The 25,588-nt window shown below is 32.9% G+C and overlaps 1 protein-coding gene across 50 annotated transcripts in view; it reads right to left on the bottom strand.

Annotated features, from left to right (window-relative positions):
* Nucleotides 1-25,588, bottom strand: part of LOC144972476 (uncharacterized) — a 309,958-nt gene that overhangs the window by 145,223 nt on the left and 139,147 nt on the right. For 18 of the 50 annotated variants that reach the window (XM_078913710.1, XM_078913711.1, XM_078913690.1 and 15 more), the window contains 5 exons: nucleotides 23,122-23,186; nucleotides 20,669-20,824; nucleotides 16,287-16,445; nucleotides 14,249-14,536; nucleotides 9,339-9,535 (listed from right to left, as the gene is read on the bottom strand). In XM_078913710.1, the coding sequence (XP_078769836.1) occupies nucleotides 9,339-9,535; nucleotides 14,249-14,536; nucleotides 16,287-16,445; nucleotides 20,669-20,824; nucleotides 23,122-23,186 (865 nt within the window). Of the gene's footprint in view, nucleotides 1-8,333; nucleotides 8,352-9,338; nucleotides 9,536-14,248; nucleotides 14,537-16,286; nucleotides 16,446-19,736; nucleotides 19,848-20,668; nucleotides 20,825-23,121; nucleotides 23,187-25,588 lie in introns of all 50 variants that reach the window. The other 32 variants (XM_078913693.1, XM_078913688.1, XM_078913689.1 and 29 more) reach the window with 10 other exon arrangements.

The raw sequence follows: 25,588 nt of genomic DNA, 5'->3' as shown, positions 1-25,588 counted from the left end.
TTCCTATGAAATGGGCAAGAGAAATCATTTAACGCATTTATGGACTTAGAATTAGAATATAGTCTGCCACTTTCTCAACGCCTCGAGTATATGAAAAATTAATTCAAATCGTATCACAAAGAACTGGATTGAACTTTGTGATAAACTATTGTGCTGATTAATTTAGAAGGTTAAAAAAACCCCGCCATAAATCGCCGATACCTAATCAGGATAAATATTTCAAGGAAAAAAAATGACATGTACAAAACACATATATATTAACATACAAAACAAAATCAGCTCTTTGCGCGTTACAGATGAATATCCTTTCAACTCAGTGGCTCTAAATTGTCACTGAAAAACACGCCAAGCCTAACCCCAACCCCCCCCCCCCCCCTAACTCCACCCATCATCTCTCTCCCAACCACGCCCCTCATTTCGACAGTCTTTAATGAACTGCACTCATTCCAATGCATTCCATTTCCTTCTACCGGTCACTCTGACAGAAAATCAAGTCACCACCGACTGTCGCACACGAAAAGCACGTGCAATCTATCTAATGAATGGGACAATTACGTGATCCTACGGGTCTCAATCCCTCAGCGATATTACTACAGGCAAACGACAAGCTGATTGCTCTTATTGATTAACACTGCCGTATTCCAAACAACTAAAAAAAAAAACCATTTTTAAAAACAAATTTAGCCAGAAAACTTTTACTCGATGGAAATAACATTCAGCTTGTCATAAAGCCTCATATTTGAGACCATAAAAATTGTCCGTTTGAGATCAGTTTGAGCTGATGCTGACCTTTTCTTATCAATTGGATTACCCCCCTGGGGCACCCTATCCGCTACCCCCGCCACGCTAACATTTCATTCATACTGCAACCACCATTGAGTACAGACGATACAAGTTATTTTTCATTATATTTTATTTGTTTTCCATGTTTATTTGTGTACTGTTGTGCTGACGAAGGGTTTGTACCCGAAACGTCCATTGTCTGTTTTGTTCCATACGAAGCCTCTCCATTTTCACTCTTTCGTTAGTATTTTACGATCGCCGGCTTCAGGCAGCCCCTACCGTTTTAGACGACCAATACTAACACAGCCAACTAGGCTTTCTCAGAACTTGAGAAAGTTAAATGATTTTCAAAAGATGATATCATTGAATTAGCTATAAAATTCGAGACGTCCTCCACACACACACACACACACACACACACACACACACACACACACACACACACACACACACACACACAAATAAAACTCCCGAGCTCTTACACATCACGATTCTTTATCATTTTGTCCAGATAACCTACAGTCTAAATTGCGTTTGATTATGACCATTAAGACGAACCCCAACCTGTCATCAAGTCTCATACCCTATCAGTCTCAGGTTAGAGAATTCTTGACAAGTTGATTTTCATTTTAATAATAAAAATTAAAAAATCTGACCAAAATTATGAGAGAGAGAGATAGGAAATATTCAGAGGAGAGCGGCATTATATAAATCAGAATTATGTTAACTTTCCATTTTTTTTTCCTTTTAAAGTCCAGACCAAGTTTTGTTCAACAGACAATGTCAGCGTGTGTCATGTTGAACCTCTCAATCTTAAAAGAAAAAAATAAATGAATGACTTTTAAAATAACGGTCTAATTTAATTTCCTTTTTTGTTTTAAATAAATGGTGTCCAGGTAACTTTGTAAAAAAAAAAAACTGCGGGGGGTAGCCCATCATATATATTCAAAATTGACCTCAATCAGTACTCAAAATACATGGCTTACCAACAGAGAGCCACAAAGCCATCTCATAACGCGTGCCTTGAATTGCGGTGTGATTAATTAGGTTCTGTATGATGAATTATGGGGCACGTGCTCTCTCTCTCTCTCTCTCTCTCTCTCTCTCTCTCTCTCTCTCTCTCTCTCTCTCTCTCTCTCTCTCTCTCTCTCTCATCTCTCTCTCTCTCCCCTCTCTCTCTCCCCCCTATCCCCCTCTCTCTCTCTCATCACCATCATCATTATTGTTGTTATTATTATTATTTATTATTATTATATGTCATTATCATCATCGTCATCGCTAATTTTAATATTATATAATAATAATAATAATAATAATAATAATAATAATAATAATAATAATAATAATAATAATAATAATAATAATAATAATAATAATAATAATAATAATAATAATAATAATAATAATAATAATAATAATAATAATAATATATTATTATTATTATTATTATTATTATTATTATTATTATTATTATTATTATTATTATTATTATTATTATTATTATTATTATTATTATTATTATCCTTATTATCATTCCAGGCCCATACATAACGATTAGTTATGCTTATTAATATTCCTATTTATGCTTGCTACTCAACACAAAAGAGAAAAAGAAAAAAATAGGAGATGAATAATAACACATAATAAGGTTTAACCCTTTACATGTTCGGCTTTACATACATACATACATACATACATACATACATACATACATACATACATACATACATACATACATACATACATACATACATACATACATACATACATACATACGAGGGCTCTTTCAGAAATAACCGAAAAATGCCCATTGCTCAGCAACCAGTGGAGATTTTTAAATTCTGTAAACGACATGATATTCCTTATTTCCTTACGGATATTCCCAGAAATTATGAAGTGCATCATTTTGCACAATGAATTTCTAGACGATTTTAAAGATGGCGGCCCACCTTGAAACTTGGTCAAAGGAGGAAATCAAAGCTGTCATACGTTTTTTGAACCCCAAAAGTCTGAATCCTACCGAAATTCACAAAGAACTTCAGAGTGTATATGGTGAGCATGTTATAAGCCGTACACAAGTCTATCACTGGTGTAATTTGTTTGAAGCCGGCCATTCCGACTTGACAGACAGGGAAGGGAGAGGGCGTTCGATAACTGCGACGTCAGAAGACAATGTGAAGCGAGTTGATGAGCTTATTCGTCAAGACAGGAGGTTGAAACTTCATGAAATCGCAAGCAGTCTTGAAATTTCGGAAACTTCTGCCCATAGAATTGTATTTAATGAACTTGGCTACAGAAAAGTCAGCGCAAGATGGGTTCCTAAGCAATTGACAGACAATCATAAAGATAAAGAATAAAGATTGGACATCTGCAGGGAACTTTTGAGAAGAAGCAAGAGCTCACGCAGGGTTCACGGGCATACTGCCAACGCCGGCGGAGACTTTCTAGGGTACGATGTGACTTTTCTTGACAGCATAGTCACCGGTGATGAGACTTGGTTGCACCATTGCACCCCAGAAACAAAGCAAGATTCGATGACATGGAAACATCCATCCTCACCTGTCGCGAAGAAATTCAAAGTCATGCGGCCAGCAAAGAAAATAATGGGAACTGTTTTCTGGGACAGTCGTGGTGTTATTCTGTTCGAAACCTTACAACCTGGAGAAACAATCAATGCTGCAAGGTACTGCCAAACTCTTGACAAGCTTAGGGAGGCCATTCGCAGAAAGCGCCCAGGGCAGTTGACCAACGGGGTCATTTTGCAACACGACAACGCTACACCCCACACAGCACGAGTGACGCAAGGTTGGCTAGAGAAATATGGATGGGAGATTTTGCCACACCCACCACACAGTCCAGACCTCGCACCATCTGATTATCACCTCTTTGGGCCACTGAAACGTGAGCTGGCAGGAAAGCGCTTTGATGTCGATGAAGAGCTTGTTGACCATGTGCGGAAATGGCTACAAAACCTTGACGGAAATTTCTTCCGAGAGGGTATCTATTCCATGGTGCGGCGTTGGCAGAAGTGTGTCGACAGACTTGGCTGTTACGTAGAGAAATAAAGGATGAGTCAAGGGATGAACACGTGCAAAAATTTTGCTGATAGCATAAAAAACGCGGATTTTACAGGCATTTTTCGGTTAATTATGAAAGAGCCCTCGTACATACATACATACATACATACATACATACATACATACATACATACATACATACATAATTTACTAAAATAATCTGAAATGAAATGCTGCCATTGTGTGATGAAAGTGAAGAGACTTGGTTAGGACATAATAATCTTTAATGAGGGAGAAAGTGACAAAAATGATTTTTTGTTTTTGTTTTTAAGATAGAGGATTTAAAATAATTGTATTATAGCCTTACATTACATGCGTTATGTCTCGTCTTACATGTTAAGCGTTGCTGTTGGTTGGGACCCCTTGTAAATCGCTTTGAGCACATTTATAGATATCGTGCTCTATAAATGCTCTGGGGATTTGTTTTGTTTTAGGAGGGGGGGGGGAGGGTTGTTTGGGGGGGGGGGGGGGGGTTGTTTGTTTTGTTTTTGTTATGATGTTGTGGGGGTTATTTTGTTTTGTTTTTTTAAAATATTTTTAAGCCCAGTGTTGTCCTTTTTTAACGTCGTTTGGAAAGGAATTAAGACTCCATACTAAAGGGTTAACATAATAATTAACTCTGATGTAAAATATTACCAAAAGATTTATAAAAAAACAAACAGAAAGACAGAAAGAACGTAAATAAAAGGGGAAAAAAAGATATTATGAAACGAGACGGGGAAAACGTTGACGCCTTGGAAATTCAACAATTATCCCGATAACAATCGAAGTCACACGTCACGGGCTTGTTGGAAAATGGCGCTCTGAGTCGAGCGAGGTGGTAAACAATGTCAGCAGGCATCTCGGCCGTAATTGAATATTATTTCCATTGCCCTGGTAAGAGTCTAATTTATTTAAGCGATTCCGCTTGATGATAAACGTGTTTTGTGAACGGGATGGAAAAGGAAAAGGACCTCTGTTTGTGTGTGTGTGTGTGTGTGTGTGTTTGTTTGTGTGTGTGTGTGTGTGTGTATGTGTGTGCATGCTGTTGTTTTTGTGAGGGGGGGGGGGGGGGTGGAGTCCTTTGAGACTTTACTTCGGATGACCCATTATCCAAATGATCAACAATATGTAACTTGAAATCGGAGGCGACGACCAAGACAACAACAGCAACGAAAACAAGAACAGGAGCAACAACGGCAATAATATTAACAACGACATCAGCACCAGAAAAAAAAAACTCAAGAAAAATGTAAACAAACAATATCATCAAAAAAGGAGATAGATAGATAGATAGATAGATAGATAGATAGATAGATAGATAGATAGATAGATAGATAGATAGATAGATAGATAGATAGATAGAGAGAGAGAGAGAGAGAGAGAGAGAGAGAGAGAGAGAGAGAGAGAGAGAGAGAGAGAGAGAGAGAGACTGACTCTATGATTAGAAATAATAATGACAACAATAATGCTGTTACATTCAAACCTGTGTTCTGATTTAGATTTGACCTATTTAAGTCTCCATACAACACACAACACATATTATTGGCACATTTCACGGTCACTAAACCGATCAATCGATAATCAATCAAATCAATAGCCATTCATTAACTGGCGATTTCCACAAGTTGGTACTATTAATATGTCATTAGATATTTAATACTTCAGGTCATAATTTTTTCAAAAGGCACCATGGGCCCATCAGCGAAAATATTCACAAACCCATCATGAAACAAACAAACATAAAATAATATATGTGTCGCCTATCTGAATTGTGCATAGTGCTCCATTGAATGTCTCTGTATTTTCTATATTATTATTATCACTTATTTCTAGTGGTAACGTAACCCATTCCATTCACGAATGGATCTGGGGGAAAAGACTGAATTTATATGCGTTTGTTTGTTATTACAAATGGTTGTATGTATGTTTTTACAAAATTTTCGATGTGCGGCCAGCCTGTCACAAATCGTACTGCTGCTCTTTGGACTTCTGGATCATATTAATTTATGTCCTTCTGCGAATGAGGATCCCAAGTTGCACTCGCCTATTCTAATACATGACTAAGGAATGTGATATAGGCCTGTAATTTAATGGTCTTTGGATGTAGTTGGCTACTTTGTTGGATTTTTATTATTGTTGGATACTCGTACCCCCCCCCCCCCCTCTCTCTCTCTCTCTCTCTCTCTCTCTCTCTCTCGCTCTCGCTCTCTCTCCCTAACACACACACACACACGCGCGCGCGCACACACACACTCTGTGTGTGCCTTGCGCCCTACATATTTCTAAGAGTTGTATTGTAATTTACATGATCTCATTTTATTCTGACTCTTGCTGGAAAAAAAAAATGGAATACGAATGTGTAAGAGTATATTAACATTTGTAAGTATAAAATCATGGTGCCTAATCAATACCCATGGTGCCGTGCAATGTGTAATCACTTTTTTTTAAAAATTACTTTGTCCAGAAAACAGTTACTTCATATTATATCGATAGATTAAGACGAAACCAGACTTGGCAAAAAGGGCCTCAAACCTGAAATATGGAGTAAATATGATTTTTTTTACAAGTTGGTAGTTGGAGGTCATCTGATTCTATCGAATTCAATTCCATTTAATTGAATATTATTTATTGTCACTCGGCATATATCAGCAATAGGAACATGTAAAAGTAAACAAAATAAACATCCCTAGTAAAGCTTGTGATATATGAAGTTACTGTTTTCTGGCAAAAATATATTTTTTGAAAATGTTCACGAGTGTTTTGAAAAATCCTTATTTCAGTGAGAGAAAAATGAAAATGTGAAATGGCATTCCGTCATTAGCTTCGATTCGATGTGAACTAGCAGAAACAAAAACAACCAAAAACAACACACACACAAAATTTTTTTTTTAATAAGTAAATCCTGAAGATACTAAATCCTCTATATCAGTTTTATTATTTAAATGTGCCAGTAAATGTTTACTTAAAATGAGAGGGAAATAAGTTGGTGTCGAAGATTTCATTTTTTAAAAATTGTTTAATACTTCAAGTAATGGAGAAAATTACTTTTGTCCAAGTTGCAACTCATTGACGATAATGTAACATGGGGAGGGGTATTACAACTAGCTTCAAAATCCATTCTCTGTCTACATTAAATCATTTATGATCACAAACTATAATCATCTGATACGATCAAAATTTAATATAAATATATAAATGTTTCAGAATTCCATCCTTTATGGTTAAAAAAAAAAATCTAAATAGCAGGAGTTGACGACGGAAGATCAATCACTACCACAACAATGAAAATGAAAATCAACACAAAACACTGTGAAAACATATGAAGATTGGTTTCGAGAAATTCTAATTTAGTATCATTTTTCTTTTGACTTCTTTTTTTTTTTTCCTCCGAGATTGATGGACGACCATTGATTTCTAATATTAGGTCACAATAAATCAGACATATCAACTCCTTTGGAAAATTAGTAGAAATACCAAGTTTTGCTTTAAAACGTATAACCACTTGTGGTATTTCCAATTATGAAGCTGAATCTGAATCTAAATGTTACTCAAATTCGACTCAATTATGAGTATTTGTATTCGAGGGCGGAGAGCGTTGTTGAATATAACAGCCATTTTTTGATAATCTCCGTTTGAATGTTTCTAAATCTGTTGTGTTCACACTTGATTCGGGAAGAGCGTTCCAGTCTTTGATAGTGAGGGATACAAATTAATATTTGATGATGTTTGAGTTCGTAGATTGATGTTTTAGTGTTTTTGAGTGGGTTTTTCTTTGAATGCGTGTATTTCGTTATGAGTCTAGTTGTTCTGGTAAGATGGCCGTCATTTTATTTGTAATTTTGAACATAAGAGTTAGTCGTTCTTTCCGTCTGTCTTGTAGTGGAGGCCATCCAAGCTGTGTGATCATTTCTGTTACACGGCTATGGGGACTGTAGTCATTTAAGACAAATCTTGCAGCGCTTCAACTGCTTTTATATCCGATTGTAGGTGTGAATGAAATGAGTAAATGAGGAAAGCATATTGTCAGAGCGCACAAATTGCAGAACTTTGAAGCCCAACTGAGGGTGAATTATTAATTTACATGGTTATAATGACTGTCTTTTTTTGACCTTGAGATTTCAAGCGAGCATTTCTTATAAACTAACAAACACCGGCCATGTCAGCCAATTCAATTTATTACAGAATTAAAATAATGAAATTTCACTTAATGAAATTAAATGGGTTTTAATTTTATTTATTAAAAATAAAATTGGGGTGTATGTGGTTAATAATTTTAATAGGGTGAAAGGGTGGGAAAATGTGATGGGGAGGGGGGGGGGGGGGGGGGTTCGAGGGACTTTATTATTTTCAGAAAACCATTCTTAATATGTTGGTAAAGAAAATAAAAGTGTCCAAAGTAAAGTTGTTTTGTTGTTTGTTTGTTTTTTCTCAATTACACACAAATAAATAAATAAATAAATGAATAAATAAACATTGAACACTTAAAGTTACCTCTTCCAATTAAGTTTGCTTTACAGGATAAGAGATTAAAAGCAAAGTTGATTACACAAAACACTAATGGTTTTATGCTTAAAATGTATTTTGTTGTATGAAGACCTGGGCCATGCTATCTACGAGTCCTCATGGCCCAGTCTATGAGGCTAAGACTATCCTTCCTGTTGACCTTATCAATATGCGTGAAATCACAATATAGCATTGTTAACTAAAGCAGGTGGATGGTTGTGGAACATGATGAGAATACTGTTGACCATTTCAGCACTGTGGTTCAGTTGGTAGAGCACTCGTTTCTCATGCAAAAGAACTGTGTGGTACATATTTTTCCGGACATTCCCCCTCCCCCCTCCTTCCCCAAGTCGACTCAGCAGTGATTGGGTAGCTGGGTCTATTTAATTTAGCGCATAATTCTTTGCAATAGACTAGCGTCATATCCAAAGGGTAGCAAGCATTGTCATTGTTATTGTCTGTTTAACACTATAGAAACCGAAATGTATCCATTTCAAAATTCAGAAAAGTAGAGTGCGCTACGAGCCCTTGTAAAGTAAAACTACTTTTTCACCCTGCACCTGGGGCAACAAATAGAGGCAGAGGAATCTTCTTTTCCCTTCAATGGGATGAGAAGGTCTTAAAAGTCGTATGAGAAACAAACATGAAGCATATCAATGAAAGAAGAGAGGGAGGGTGGAGGAGGATTATTTTTGTCATGTCACAAAGATCATGGTCAGTGACCATATAGATGACAATGATTGCAATACCTGACCTTGGATTGCCTCACTCTTCTTAGGTGAAAGTGATTGTATTCAATAAAGGTAATAAAAGATGCTACAATAGACTTCGTTCAATCAGAGAATCTAAAAAGCAGCATAGACCATATGAAATGAAAACAGGAGTCTTCATGACCTGTGGGATGACGGATCCTCGATGTAAAACGAAGATGGACAAACCCTGGAACAGTCCAACATACAAGTGTGCATATTATATGATATCCATACAACTCACCCAGAGTAGACAGGTGACCTATCCACGGGCACGTTGTCCGGATCGAAACTGGTACTGAAGGAAGAGCCGCTGTAGGAACTGAACCTGTTCCCTCCCTCCGTGGTGGCGTTGGGCAGACGAGGACCCCCGCTGACAGGGGGTGGGGCGCTGTACATGGTGGCCATCGTCTGACTGGTGATCTGGGCGTCCATGTAGTCCTGGGATGAAGTAGTGGTAAAATTGGTATCAAGGGTTATATTTCACAGCAATGAGTGTCTTCCTCTAATTTATATGATAATAGTCTTGACAGGAATTATTTACACTACCAATTTTTCCTTAATGTGAGGTTAATTTTTTCTTCTTTTCCAAATCATATTTTCCCCATTAAACATATCATATCTTCAACATCACCCCCCCCCCCCCCCCCCCCTTTTCCTCTTCATTTTCACCAAAGAAAAGTAACAGCTAAGTGAGTAGTCAACCTTGATTGAAGCCAGAGTCGTATTGCTCTTACTGGATTGGTATTACTTTCTTGTTGACCTCGATAATATAAGATTTTAAAAAAAGTTACATCTAAAATCAAAACCCATATGTAAAAAGTTGGAATCCTAATACATTTTTCACCTTTTCTCTTTAAGAATATTATTCAAAATATTACATCCAAAGATGGCATACATACGAGTTAAACCAAATACAACCCTCTGGTCATAACAATACATATTAATCATATTATATCATATGTCTTGCTAAAGTTATGGGTTAATTAGGCCCATGGCCATTAAATACCTTGAATGTTAAGACACAATTATAGAAGAATTCATCATATTTTCATCAAACTTTATATGATAATATAGTCTTGAAAAATCTTTTCAGTTTTGGGATGTGCTAAGTTATTTAAGCATCACGACCACGGTAATGTTAAATGGTCCTTCTTAGACAATCACATGTCTATTAAATAATGCAAATTTTAACGTCTTGCTGGCTGGTATCAGATAAAGGAACAAACATATCTAATTTGTGCAGTTGTCCAAGACTAAACAAATTGTATTCAAATGATTTATTTAAATCATCTACAACTTAGGGGGACGGGGACGAAATTCTAAAAATAAACAAAAGAATTGGGTTCATTACGAGGTTAAAGTTCAAACGTCCTCTAAGTTGTCAGCCTTTGCTTTAGGTCAAAGTGTACTGTGTTTTGTTTTTTTTAATCTCATAGGACTTATTTAATTATCTATTATAATGCCAAAATAAAATTTTAAGGATTCAAACCATACCAAGGACAAAAATATAGCATTTGTGTAAGATTTTTAATTTTATTAAGCTGATAAAGATTATTTATCATAATATTATATACATGTGATGAAATCATCAAAATAAAATAAATTTTTAAAAATAATAAAAAAAAAAAAAATGAAAAAAAAAAACAAACAACCTGTACTATCATCGGGTAATGGGTATAAATCCTTAAAAATTAAAACCACAAGCACCTGAAATCAAGTTTATTGGATAACGATTTCCACTGAGCCATGGAAAATCAGAAAAGTAAAACTTGAAATTACTTTGTTAGACATTATTCTTTTTTTATTAAAGCTGTCATTGTTAAAGTCAAATTCGTGTATAAAAGTCCAGGCAACTATTATAATTGCTATTCTTACTTAAAACTCGACTTAGTAAGGAGGACTGGCATTCAATGACAATTTTTAATTTAAAATGACACCTTCTTTCCTATGACAATTCGTCCAGCACATTATCATTAATTCACTGGTGCCTGATCTGCTCTTTATTTAAACTTTATTTGCAACCCATACTAATGTCAATATGTATAATTAAAAAATTGGAATCCAATTGTCGTATAAAAACCGCATGCATTGTTCAAAAAATTACGCTGCTTGATATAAAGCAAATATATCATAACTGGAAAGATTGGGAGGGGATCATGGGTTTTTTGAACTATACTACTATATGAGTAATGATTCATTGGATACAGGCATCGTATCATATGGTAAACAGGGTGGGGAATTGGTAAAGGCTCTAAATGAGAATTATGACCGTGATGACAGACTTGGAGCAAACTGATGATGGTGACTGATGATGATGATGATGATGATGATGATGGTCGTGGTGGTGATGATGGTGGTGGTGGTGGTGGTTTTGATGATGATGATGACGACGTCGACGATGATTATGATGATAATTATGATGGTGTTGATGATGATGATAATAATGATGATGATGATAAAGATGATGATATGAAATAGATAGTCACAACGAAATGTTATAATGCTATTAGTATAGGCGAATTTTCTGAAAAATCACGAGCAGATGCATGAGGAAAAGGTCGCGAAAATTTCAGATGATAATGATGATGATGATGATGATGATAAAGATAATGATACGAAATATAATAAATGAATCCAAAGAAATGTTATGCTATTAGTAGAGGCGAATTTTCTGAAAAATCACAAGCAGATGCATGAGGAAAACGTCGCGAAAATTTCTGAAATTCATATAATGGCAAAGCAAAAGAAAATATAGATTATAACCATACCAGAATAAGAAAGACTTGAACAGTCATCAATTTAATACCCAAAAACACATTAGATTTAAATATAAACTTATTCCTGACCTTATTTCATAAATTCTATTCTTTTATTTTTTTAATCGTTAATTCATATTTCTAGTTGTACAATTTCATTCTACTTCAAAAAGCATTCTTAAAACCTCTTGTATGAAATAAACGTCAAAATGTGTAAAAGATTTAGTTTTGAAAAGATGATTTGAATTTTTTTTTTAACAGAGCAAATAGATCAACTATCTGGAGTTTGCTACGGAATTGGAGGTTTTTCTTGAAGATAAAAAAAAAAAAAAAAATTAAAAAAACAAAAAACAAAAAAAAACTAACGATTATATATATATATATATATATATATATATATATATATATATATATATATATATATATATATATATATATATATATATATATATATATATATATATATATATATATAATTTTTTTTAAAGAATATAATTCAAAAGACAAATGATGGGAATATTTCGGAAATCCCCTTTGTCAACAGAATAGATGCGGAAGATAATGTGAGATGTGAGGATGTTGATTGATCATCCTCACAATCATCTTTAGCTTTATTTTCATCGTCCTTTTTGTTGACAAAGGAGAGACTCGAAACATCCACATCAAAATGCTTTAATTCTTTCTCATTATTGTTGGTTAAGTTTCGTTTTAAATTCTTTCTCTAATAACTTGTTTCAAGCTTCGATCAGCAACGTTTGCTGGTAAGAAGACAAAACACCTTTTCCATTTTAGACAGTACCAAAACAATAGGATGACGTCAATCGTGTCTAGTGAGAAGTTATATGATCAGCACATAGAAATTAGACATAGTTTATATTGAAACAATTAATCTATCAAGTCCATAATGTCACCTCTTGAAATTCTGACAAAATTCTGTTGTGTGTGTGTATAAAAACAGTAGACATCTTGAAAGTTTTTTGGGATTTTTTCCCACGTTCTTCAAATATTATTGAACACTATGATTTACTCAAATTTATTTAATTTATCTTGATTGATAAAGTTAACTGGAATTTCCAATAACTAGCAGGGAAAACAGTGGGGCAAACGTCCCATCCACATGGCAAAGGAACAATTTTAGTAATTCAGCATCAAATTAAGATGTAAAATTGCAATTTTTGATTGACATTGTAACGCTTGTATTTTAACCCAACCTCAAAACCTTCAATAATCTAGGTATGGATCTTATCATTGACGTTTTCCATATATCCCTTCTGTACTATAAAGTAAATCTTTGCTTTGATAGACAAGTTGACAAGAACTTAAAAATAAAATAATTAAATGTTTTTTAAGAAAATAATATTGACAAACGATCTAACATCTCTAAGCAAATTTATAAATCTGAAAGTCAACCCTGATCAAGTAAATGAATGTCTAATTCCCTATTCTATTTATATCAATACAAACTGTCTTAAAATCTCGTCATTTTAAAACTTGAATCTGATAAATTCCTATAATAATCAAAATTGTCAAGTCAACATGATATAAGATACCTTTTTAGCCAACCAGCTAAACTTAAGGAGGCATAATTGATGATATATGTCTAAGTACAAAGATGCATTATTATGGGACAAGGTTATATGGGGCATTCTTTGATCATGTGTAGTTTATGTCTCATCATAGAGCGAGAGAAAGAGCCAGAGTGAGAGCAGAGGATAAGCAGAGATATCCATATCTAAAATATATAAATAATTATGTACGTCAAAACTATAAAGTTGATTAACTATGAATCACAAAATCTTTGGTATAACTATCATTAAACCAAAAAACAAAAGTAAATAAAGCTCTTTGGAATCAATATTTTGTCCATTTGTGAAAATATTTTGATTGATCTAGAATTATGAAAAGTAAAATTTAAGCAAAAGCGAGATGAAGAATGCTACATTATTTTAAAAATGAGTATTGGCATCATATTAAAATGTAAGATAGAAACACTGTTATGATGTTAATAATGATATTAAAGTTGTTATTGTTATGGGTGAAATATACTGAGAAATTCTTATGAATGAATAGAAAAACTTACAACCATATCCGAATTAATGATTGATATGAATGATTAAACTGTATCCAAGGGGAACAACACCAAAAACCCCTAATACTTCTAAGCTTTATAATATTTCAGTTCCAATCACCTCATTAATACTTAGGTAGATAAGGAAAAGGATGAAATATGAAAAGGGAATACGTTTCCATAAGGAGTTAATAGCTATTGAAACTGGCAAGGCGTGAGATTTGATAGGCTGTTTATAGTATCAGCGACATCAGCAAAACAGAATGGAAAGGCGCTTGAATATTTTCAGTTATAGCCTTTGGTATATAGGCAAGTCAAGGTCATTACTGTAGCTTTGGTAGGTGGGGCGCTGCGAGTCCTTGCTGCACTGGCAGACATCATTTGCTCTTCCTCTATAGCATCTGCTGCCAAGATGGCTGAATCATCTGCTGGGAATTTGGGATGCTCGGAGATGCTCCCGAAGGAAGAGAGGTGACCCTGGTAGACAACATCACGGGATGGATCTCGGAATTCTGTGGACGTGGACCAGCCTGCAGACATGCGAGGAGGCTGGCGGCCATAGCGGAATGACTGGCGTGCGTAGAGGTCCTCCGAGAATAACGGGTCTTCTTTGGCCTGGCATGAGTGGTGGTGATTGTGATAGTGGTGGACAATTCATGAATACAGTGAAAAGTGTGATTCAATTGGATGAAATATTGTTATCCAGAAAGAGTTGTATTATTGATATTATTATTATTATTATTATTATTATTATTATTATTATTATTATTATTATTATTATTATTATTATTATTATTATTATTATTATCATTATCATTATCATCATCATCATCATCATTATTATTATTATTATTATTATTATTATTATTATTATTATTATTATTATTATTATTATTATTATTATTATTATTATTATTATTATCTTTATTATATTATTGTTGTTATTATTATTATTATTATTATTATTTATTATTATTATTATTATTATTATTATTATTATTATTATTATTATTATTATTATCATTATTATCATCATTTTGATTTTGTTTAATGTATGTGCCAATGAATGAAGGACAATCGTCTAAACAGCAGTACGATACTATGGTGACAGTTTCAATTTCTTACAGAAGAGGAAGAACTAAAAAGGGTTAAAATAGGCAATATTCAGTATCATTATGTCACAAATATACAATAGCCACACTGTGATTTGAGCAACCGTCTAAAAAGGGTTAAGTTTAGAAAGTTAAATCAAAGGGAGGTAAATGGGTCACTCTATATAACTCACATTGCCAGTCTGGTTGTGGGGACATGACAGGAAGGATAAAAATACGATAATAGTAAAGGATTGGATTAGGTTGATTAGTTGTAATTTCTAAACATTTAACAAATCCATGACAGACTGTACACAAAGGGGTTCATGTGTCGTTTTAAAATTCACGTTATTAACTCTCGACACACATTGGATGGATTTAATTTCAAACAAGTAATGACAACATTTATTATAGTCTTTTTGTTTCGGGCTGTGAAATTTATTTTTTAAAAACGAACATGCAGTGATCATGGCAACAAACAGGAAGCGATGTTGTTTAATCATATTTGTATTTATGGGTCATATTTGGTTCTATAAAACAAAAAAACAAGTGCAAGAATTGGATGCTAAAGAATTGATGGGTGAGAGACATGAGAGAGGAATTAGAGGTTTGAGGGAGGGGGGGGGGGGGGGGGTTCTTCTCATTTTACATATCTCCAGTTGCGACTATGATGCTTCTTTAAATCATAAATCCATTTGGATTCATTAATTGTTACTCACACTGCCATATCTATTGTATGAAAAGTAATTAACACAAAATTACATATCCTAACAAGCAACTTGTACTGTATGAAATGAAAATTTGGGTTTTCTATGGCCTGCAGGAGGAATAAATGAAATAAAGTACACATGGAGACATGTGTGGACTTGTACGACATATATAAACTTGCAAAATGGTAGACAGAAAGAAGCCAACAATGAATACTTCCTGTCAAAATACACAGGTTTCTGAAAGACATTCACTCAAATATGTTTGTATATTGTCAATCCTTGAGCATGTCAGTGAAACAGGTTGCGATTCTGCACGATTTCTTCAAGACTGTTTTGGATAAAACCTTCAAAATATTCCTAAATTTAATTCACTACAATTCAAACTTAAATCCTTATTCTATAAACAAAAGATCTAGCTAATTAGATCCCAAAATCAAAACTTACTTAAGACCTCATTATAAATTTAAATATTTCCAAAATCTCACTCTAAATACCAGGACTTCCATTAATCAACCCTAACCAACTTTAATTTCTAACTAAATATTGTTAAATTCTGTGTTTTACCTTTTTCACAAAGATGTCATCATCCTCAAACATATCCCCAGTGCTGGCAGCTGATTGCCTGTCTCGGTTGGAAGTGGTCTCCAAGTTGATGGAGTCCCTACCCAACGTGGAGTAATCTCCAAAAACGCTGTCTGTCCTAGACTTGTCCAGAGTCGCGTTCTACACAAAACCAAGACATGTGTGTCCCATTTATCACACCAATTTTGTTTGTGTGTTAGGTTTATTTTTTAAAAATAAGTTGAAAGTAAGATGTTTCGTTGTTGTAGTCGTCGTCGTTGAAGAGTTCAAGTTGATTTGGCGGTGAGATAAAATTGGGTTTGATTGGGGTAGGGGGATTGAAGGAAGACAACAATAGCAACAACAATGAAAGCATAATGATAACAAATAAACAGTTAATAATAAAAATTACATCAAAACTACATATTACATTAAAATAACAAGTAAACAATGAGAACAAATATCAAAATTTTTCTGTGTCATTGGAACCCAAAACATATGGGGGGAAATTAAAATAAAATCTTAAGCACAAAGAGAAACAACATGAATTTCTGAATTTCACAAAAATCTGTTTGCTTAACAACATCAATTTTGTCTAATGACTCAATTTCAATTTCAATGGGTTTCGAGATAGTGTGTCCATGAACAAGAAATGGGGCTTTCTCCTTTGAACTTTTAAATTGTTTAATCAAGATATAACATGACAAAATTGACGTTGATTCCATACAACTTTTCACAAACAGATCTATCTAAATCAAATACTATAAAAATACAAAAAGCAACAAATGATTTTAAGCACCAAAAAATATTAACTACCCCAAAAATAACAATGGTTTTGATATGCAAGATCGAGATTTTTAAAAATCCCTCTATCGACCATCACTGTTGGAAAAGCATACTAAAACTGCAGCTTTAGTAGGTTGGCCTTTTTTATTTATTACAGATACTCATTTTTTATTTATTTTACCTCTTTTTCACTCTTAATTGATGTGTGTTGTTTACCATGAATTTTTACTTTGAAAGATTTGAGAAAGTTATCAGATCCTCCTCTTTCATTGGATTGCCGATGTTTATTTACCAATTAGTTTGGACCAGTGCACGTTATTATTGTAAAATGGATTATACTCTCCACATGTAAATTGTTTCTTGGTTTGTTTAGTTTATATATTTTGTTACCCCTTTTTCAACCTTTTTAGAAATCATTTGAATATTTTGGTCTGCAATTATTGTTTTTAATTTTTCTTTTCTATTTTCTAAAGGCTGTTTCTATTTAATCTCACAAACTGCAACTTTTTCTTGAAGGAGACTAAAAGTGTCAATGTCCAGTTTTCGAATGCTCAAAGTTCAGGTTGCCATGTGATGGTCAAAGGGAAAAATAATAATATTGATAAAATGTATGTAAATAAATGTTTTTAAAAAATACTTTAAAAAAAACAAAACAAAACAAAACAACAAAAACAATAAATAGTTTCTTACAATATTTGAAAAGAAAATAACAAATGTATGTAAACAAAATAATTTTTATATATTGTGAAGGATACTTATTATATCTACTAATTACTAGAAAATAATCACCCTTTAAAAAAAACAGTGTTTAGATGATAGAACTACGATTTATTTCGGATATTCATTTATTCGATTTATATTCGATTTATTTGGGATAATAATGATTAATCTTATGGCAGGTTATAACATGCCAATAATGATGGCAACTTTTTCATAACGGCATAAGGATAATATACGCAACTAGAAAACCACAACTGATTTAGGAATGTGACATGTGATAACGTTGTACTACAAACATGATAAATATCCCAGTGAGAGACAAATATGTACCATAACCATGTCAAAAATTGAAAAATAGAAAATAAGTGGAAATCCTTATCTTTTTGGGAATTGGAACAAGCTAGACAAGATTTAAAATAATCATCCTCATTATCATCATCATATTTTGGGTGTATTTTCATAATATTTTTGTTCTTCTGCTGTTTCAGATTTATTTTATTTCTTTTTTTTTTCTATTAAATACATCTTGGCTTAAATTACAAAGAGGATTCATTTTGGGTGAAATCAATAAAATACAAATCTCGCTCACCTGGATTTGTTTTTTTAAAAAGCGAAAGATAAGCTACCATTCTGTGTATTTCTTATATTGTTGTTGTTGCTGTCATTGTTGTTGTTGTTGTTCTTGTTATTATCATTATTATTATTGTAAATACCATCATCATCCTCGTCATCATCATCACCGTTATTATTATTATTATCATCATTATTATTATTATATTATTATCTTTTTATGTTTATTATTATTATTATTATTTTATTTATTATTATTATTATTATTATTATTATTATTATTATATTATTATTATTATTATATTATTATTATTATTATTATTATTATTATTATTATTATTATATTATTTTTATCACTATTATTATTATTATCATTATTAATATTATAAATATCATTAACATGCTACAATTCTTATAATGTTGACGGTTTCCAGCTTTCTTTTTTATTCTAAATATATTTTTCTTCTTGTTTTCAAACTTTTATTTCCATGACGTGCAGGATGTGTTTTTTTAAAATGGCGTGCAACAAAGACCATGCGAACCATTTATCACAAAATAATAATTAAAACAAACAAACAAACAAAGAAAAACCAACTATATATATAAATCCAAGATTTGAAATGATAGACAAAGATTGCATTAATTCCATCCAGACTGATCTAATTTCAGGGGGAGAAAATAGCAGCAGGCTGAGGGTAAAGGCTGTTCCAAATGCTTGAAGCTTCAAACCATTTTTATTCCATGAAGGCATGCATGCTGCACGTCTTGAAATTGCAGACTCATTCTTTTGTTTTTGTTTTCTTCCTTCAGCACTTCTTCCAGGAAACTGCACTGGTCAATGGGCATAATTTTGTTATGAAAAGGTTTATGCTCTCTCTTTGATTCCAGAAAAATATATTATAACTGTAGCCATAACAATTTGCCACGAACATTTTAAAAGGTATTGATGTTATGCATGGGCATTTTATTCTGCACATTCCCCAATCACAATACAGAGAGGGTACACCAGTTTTTAACAATAGATGCACAGATATTTTGCTACTCTAATCCATTCTGTTTATCAATTTAAACATAGTTTTAAATATGCAGGTCAAACCTATATTTCTCCGATGAATTTTTTAAAGAGGCATTGAAAACAATTTCTTCAAGACTTTAAGAAATGCCTATGTCAATGTGAAGTAACATTTTTGACAAAGTGTTTGGTGTCTCTCTAGTCAAGGCTCAACTATAGACAGGGAGAAGGATGCATCTCTAAAATGCTTTGAGAGAAAATAAAAATTAACGGGTGCCAATAATGAATAAAAAGCTGGTGGGAAGAGAGAAGAGATGTAGATTGCAAATGTCTCCATATCTGGTCGGTGTGAATCGCCTACTCACCATCGGGGACAGGAAGTAGAAGGAATATGGGAAGGGCATAGGACGGCTTACATAGGTCAAAGATTCTTCAGACCCATCACGAGATGCATCTTGTTGTATCACAATTGGGTTCTTGAAGAATTAAAATTATTTTGGGTTTTGGTCAATGTCGCTGGTTTGCCTTGTTTGAGTTTTGTTTTTTCTTCATTTCCAGTTTACATGTCCATCTTTATAAATTTACCCATTGGTTGAAATGTGAAATCGTCTTAATATTGATACATTAAGGTATATTTGTTTAAAGCAATGATTATCTATCTGATCATTGTCTTAATGATTTTTTCATTGTCAAATTGCTTGTTTATATTTTCCTCTTTTTCATTAAAAACTATATAAGTATAATATTAGTGTCTATGTAATCTCTTCCACAAATCAGGAATATTTTCTCTTCAGTGGGTCAAAATAAATTTATTTTCATTGCCATTAATGTAAAACTTATCAACAACCCAACGCATAAGAAACACCACATACTGTCTTACTGGTCCCACCAAAAAAAAGCAAACTATTCGGAGACAATCTTGGAGTGAGAAAACCTCCCCATGCTAAAATCTGTTGCCTGAATTCCCCATGCTGATTTAATGTGTGTTTGTGCAATGTTGCATAATCATTTTATTTATAACATGCTATGCTGCAGGACAATCTGTGTATGTGATCAATAATCTCATTACAACAATATTTATTCCCTTCAAATGTTTCATACTTTTTAATTTATCAAAAACTTTTCTGGAAATTTGAAGGAAAAAAAAAATCTTGTCCTATCTTGTCAAATCCCTTGTCCTAAAATGGTATCTAAAAAAAAATAAGCTAAGAGAAAAGACAATGAAATTGTATGCTCATTTAAACAGAAAACGATCATCATCACCACTGTCATCACTGTTATCATCCAAAGTGTTTACCTTGTCCTTTGGTGACAAGGTCTCCCCATGGTAATATCTCATCTCCTCCTCATAGTCTGGTGCATTCTCCAGATATGCCGGGTAATACATGGATGCTCCAAGGTGGCTGAGGATGCGCCCTCTTTGTTCCTGAGTTGGGTGGCGGTGCTGCACGTCCTGGGCGACACAACACGACACAAGTACACACAGCAGGATGAGGCAAGGCCAAGGCAACCAATACATTTAAGACAACACGCAGACACAAAAAACGTAACAAGCAGTGAATGGGTGAATCAAATTAGTGGGAGAGGGTAGGTGTAAAATTTTAAAAAGATTTCCAGGAGGAACGAAATTTAAAATATAACATATAAAAAAATATTGTCAACTCAATAAACAATATGAAAAAAATAAATATCTGAGAGTGAAACACAAACCAAACACCAGCGGACAAATAAATTTTAAAAACTAAACCAGAAAAGTAGATTGAAATCTGATTTCATTGAGGCAAAGTAAAGCCTAAGAGTGAGAATGCAGGCAGAGCAACAACGGGAGAACCTTTTAAAATCTTACAAATCTTTTTTTTCTTTTTACAAAAAAACAAAAACAAAAACCAGCCAATAAAAACAAACAGAAGCTGGTGAAATATATGCATCGAAAACAGCAAAATTCAAATTTACTCCAATTTTTTTAAAAATAAGGATAATTGGAAAGAACTAGTATACACTGATAGCATTAATAGAATCCTGATCAACAACAACTAGAATACTTTACAATATAAGCAATACGATCCAGATGGTGCACAGCGATAAGACATTGTAATACGGATAAAATGAAATGGTTATTCCCACTAACATCAAATATCAAAATCAGGTCAAGTATTTCTACGGTCAGAAAAAGAAAGGTCCATAACTGACAAAAAGGAGCAGAATATTTTTTTAATGCAGTGAAAATTTTAAGAGATTCAACAAAATGACAATGAAAGCTCGCCAAAAAATGGACTTGAACAGGTGGAAAGATTTACTACAAAAATACTGAAGGTCATCCTGGATAACCTTCTGACAAAAAAAGCAGAAAAACGAATTCTGGAAACATCATTGGAGCCATCCCTTTCATAACAGATAAAAAAAGAACAGGTAAAATACCGACCAAATATAATAAAAATATTGTTTAAAAACTAAAAGGGTTATGAATTATTCATGCTTGCACAAAATTTTTAAGATGAAATGAAATCAAATTAAATAATTTAAAATATAATATCATAAGACTAAGTGGAAAATTATGAGGATATCAAAATACAAAACACATTCAAGTTCATAAACCTACAATAGTAAATACAACATTTATGAACCAAACAATGATACACACATTGTAGGATAGAAAAGTAAATCTATTGACAACAAACCATCTAGATTCTAGAAATGGTCAACATGCCACATGATTTTTAAACATTTTATGACATGACAAGACGTAGCACAATTATATCAAAATATTTCAAGCATTTTTTTAAAACCTTAAAATCTTTTTTTTTTTAAACATATAAGTAGACATAACCATAGGGCACTCACTAATACTTAATTTCAGCAGAAGCTTAGCTACAAAAATCAGTGTCAGTTTAACACTCTTTTTGTACACAAAAGGGACAGGGGTCGATTGTTCCAAAGATGGCCTCTCGTTTTAAAATGAGTATGTATGATAAAACTATTTATGACAAGACAGAGAGTCTCAATAACTGTTAAATATAGAGCTCACCAATCCAATGCCAAGAGCATGTACAAATTTGATAACATTGGCTGTACATACCAAGTAATCTAAAGATAGTGATGATTATTTAATTTTCTTTTCTTTATTTTGAAATAATAAGCTGACAGAATGATGAATTAATAAAATAAATCAATGAAACATATTTGAACAATCGGTCAAAGACTATGAGATGAGGACGGCCAGTGGGGGGGGAATCCTGTTTCCCATTTCAAAATCAGGTCTGTAACAAGAGGGGATGACCTATCCAATATTCAAAATAGAAATACCCTATGGAAATAAAAATATCCTATGGTGTGCTTTCAAAAAAAAAAAATATGTGAGAAAGGAGTGAAAAATGCCCTGTACATAACATAAATGAATTAAAACACACACAAAAAAAATATGGTTAAAACATATAATAATACTTTTTTTTAAACCAAAAAAAAAACAACAACAAAAAAAAACACACACATTCACATTAAAAGCAGAGACCAAATGCAAAATTTTAAAATCTATATACATAAATAACAGCAGCAATGCACACCAGTGTAATCTGGATACTTTGCAAGCTCAGTAAACCAACTTTTGATCAGTTGGTTACTTAAGGCCAACAATGATGATAACAACACAATACGACTTTTTTATGATACAAAGTTGTTTTTATACCCATGACATAGGCGCCATGGTGTTGGTGTGTGTGTGTGCGTGCATGACAGAGTGGGGACAGGGGTTACCTTGTCGAAAGATGTGTCCAGAGGTGAAGAACTACCACCACGGTCCATGGAGATGCTGTCCTCTCCTGGAGAAAAAGGAATTGAAAGTTTTCATCAAGAAAAGGAACATTTAATGAGATTAAATGTTGAATTTAATATGTGATATAAAAAATGTTGGCGTTTTTGTTTTTAAGTGATCGAAAGAAATAAAGGAATGGAGTAACTTACATAATTAGAGAATATTTTCATATCAGATTTTAATTAACAACTCATAAACCTAAATTCTTTTACTATGAATGTAAAATAAATCATGAATCAAATGATTACTTAAAACAATGTCCATAAAAAGTATTTCAAACAAACTTATCATAATCTTTATGATAAAGGGTAGTACCAAAAAGTAATGCCAAAGACTAAAAAAGAAAAAGAAATTACAGCTTTATGGAAATACGCCAGCATAAAAATAGAAATTGCAATCATAAAATCTAATTGTTTTTTGTGACAAGCTATGGTTGGTAAACAAAGATCTGTCTGACAAATAAATTACTGTCAACGTAATCAATTGCTATACATTATATTATTATGAAATTTTGAAAAGGAAAATATAGGATAGATTTTGAAATTCACAAAATCTGTTGACTGATTAAATGATTTATAATATTACTATAAATTGTTTATCTCTTTCAAAAAGTCATCTTGCACACTGGCTCCCTATAACTGTGTTATCGATATACTACTAGGCAGGAAACAATAACGCATGTATTGAAGAGAAATACTAAGCCATTTATTTACAATCAATGAATCTTCTCATCTTTATCAATTTGATCAACAAAAAAAAAAAAAAAAAAGAAAATGTCTTTTAATTAATTTAAAATGAACAATTGACAGAAATTAAATGAACATCTAGGTGAACACAATATATTAGAATCTATATGATGGTTAATATTTACGACATGCACACAATGTCAAATCTTGACTGAAGATAAAACAATCAAACAAATAGAACTGGTTTAAAAACTTTGAAGGATCAAATTGTATCGAAGGGAATATGAAAGAAAACAAAAATAAAAATTGGAACTGGGTAGGTAAAATTATGCCTTTGACCAAAACCACATGAGGTCAAAATTTCAGGATGTGAAATTAAAGTAGGTGCTCATCGCTTATGAATGCAGGTTACAATGGAATATTCTTTTCCAGAACCTGAGTCTGAATTTCTCTTGAAGAACAATTTCTCCCAAGCTTTTAACTGATTATAATAACAAAATCTAACCATTTTCACTTGAAGTGCAGAATGGCAATGCATTTTGAGCTTCAATAAAGCTTGATAAGAACACTGTTACTGCTCTCTTGGTGGAAATGATAAGATATTATATTTCAGGTCAGATTGTACGTGACCATTTTGTCAAGGTGCTAATTATAAACTGGCTTATCTTCTTTACTCTCAGGACCCTGCCACTCATCAATCATCTTTTACAGAATCCAGACATACTTCTTTGTGGGTAGTGGATTGTGATGTAACATGTTGTACATAAAAACAAGCATTTAGTGTGGTGACAGGAAGACACTAGACACCAGATGAATATGGGCACATTAATATAAATACTTTCATTGAATTCCTCTATAATGATTTTTAAAGTTGTTTACTGTATGTGTTGTAGCTTTTACGTGTGTCACGTTAACTATCTTTATTTTACTCTCAATGATTTTAGAGAATGACATGGTTATACATATTAAACAAATCAATCTTATTGACGCCCACTAGTTATAATTGTCATCATCATCATTATCATCTTCATCATCAACAATCATCATTTGTCCCAACTTCACTGTAAGTCTAAGTCTTGAACTTCTCCCTCCAGTTGGTATGATTTGATATGGCAGCATTACGAGTTGCTAATATTTCCTCACTCTCTTTTGAGGAGCAAATTGTTTTCAGATTTTCTCAATAAAATTCAAATATTATATTATCAACTACTATGTGTTTATATTCGCATACATGATAGGGTATTTAAATGTCTTTTGATCTATGTAATCCTTAATAATGATGAGCATGACTATGATTATCTTCTCATCGTGATATGAAATATAATCTGAAAGGATAAAACAAACAGTAGGAAACAGGAGTAACAAGAACAAAAATAAATAAATAAATGACCAAAATAATCATCATCATAACATAAATCATAAATAAAATAGAATTTATTGAACAAAAAGAAAGAAATAAGGAAAGATGAATGCGGTGGTTTAAAATTACCAGAAGAAGAGGAGCATGAATCGATGAATCTGATGTCATCATCTTTGTCGTCACAATTACAATAAGATAAATGTAGTGTATTGCGTGAAAAAGAGGACAATACTTGATGTTGAGAATACAATAAAGACCACGTCTTATTTAAAACCTTGACAAAAGAAGTGGTAACGTAAATTGAGAAAGGCACGTGTCATAAGGAACATGATGTGTATAGGATTTGGATGCCTTACCAGCAAA

The sequence above is a fragment of the Berghia stephanieae genome, chromosome 5, assembly GCF_034508935.2.
Source record: "Berghia stephanieae isolate SIO BIC M18660-M18661 chromosome 5, UCSD_Bste_1.3, whole genome shotgun sequence".
NCBI lineage: Eukaryota > Metazoa > Mollusca > Gastropoda > Nudibranchia > Aeolidiidae > Berghia > Berghia stephanieae.
This window is presented reverse-complemented; position numbering and strand designations above follow the sequence as displayed.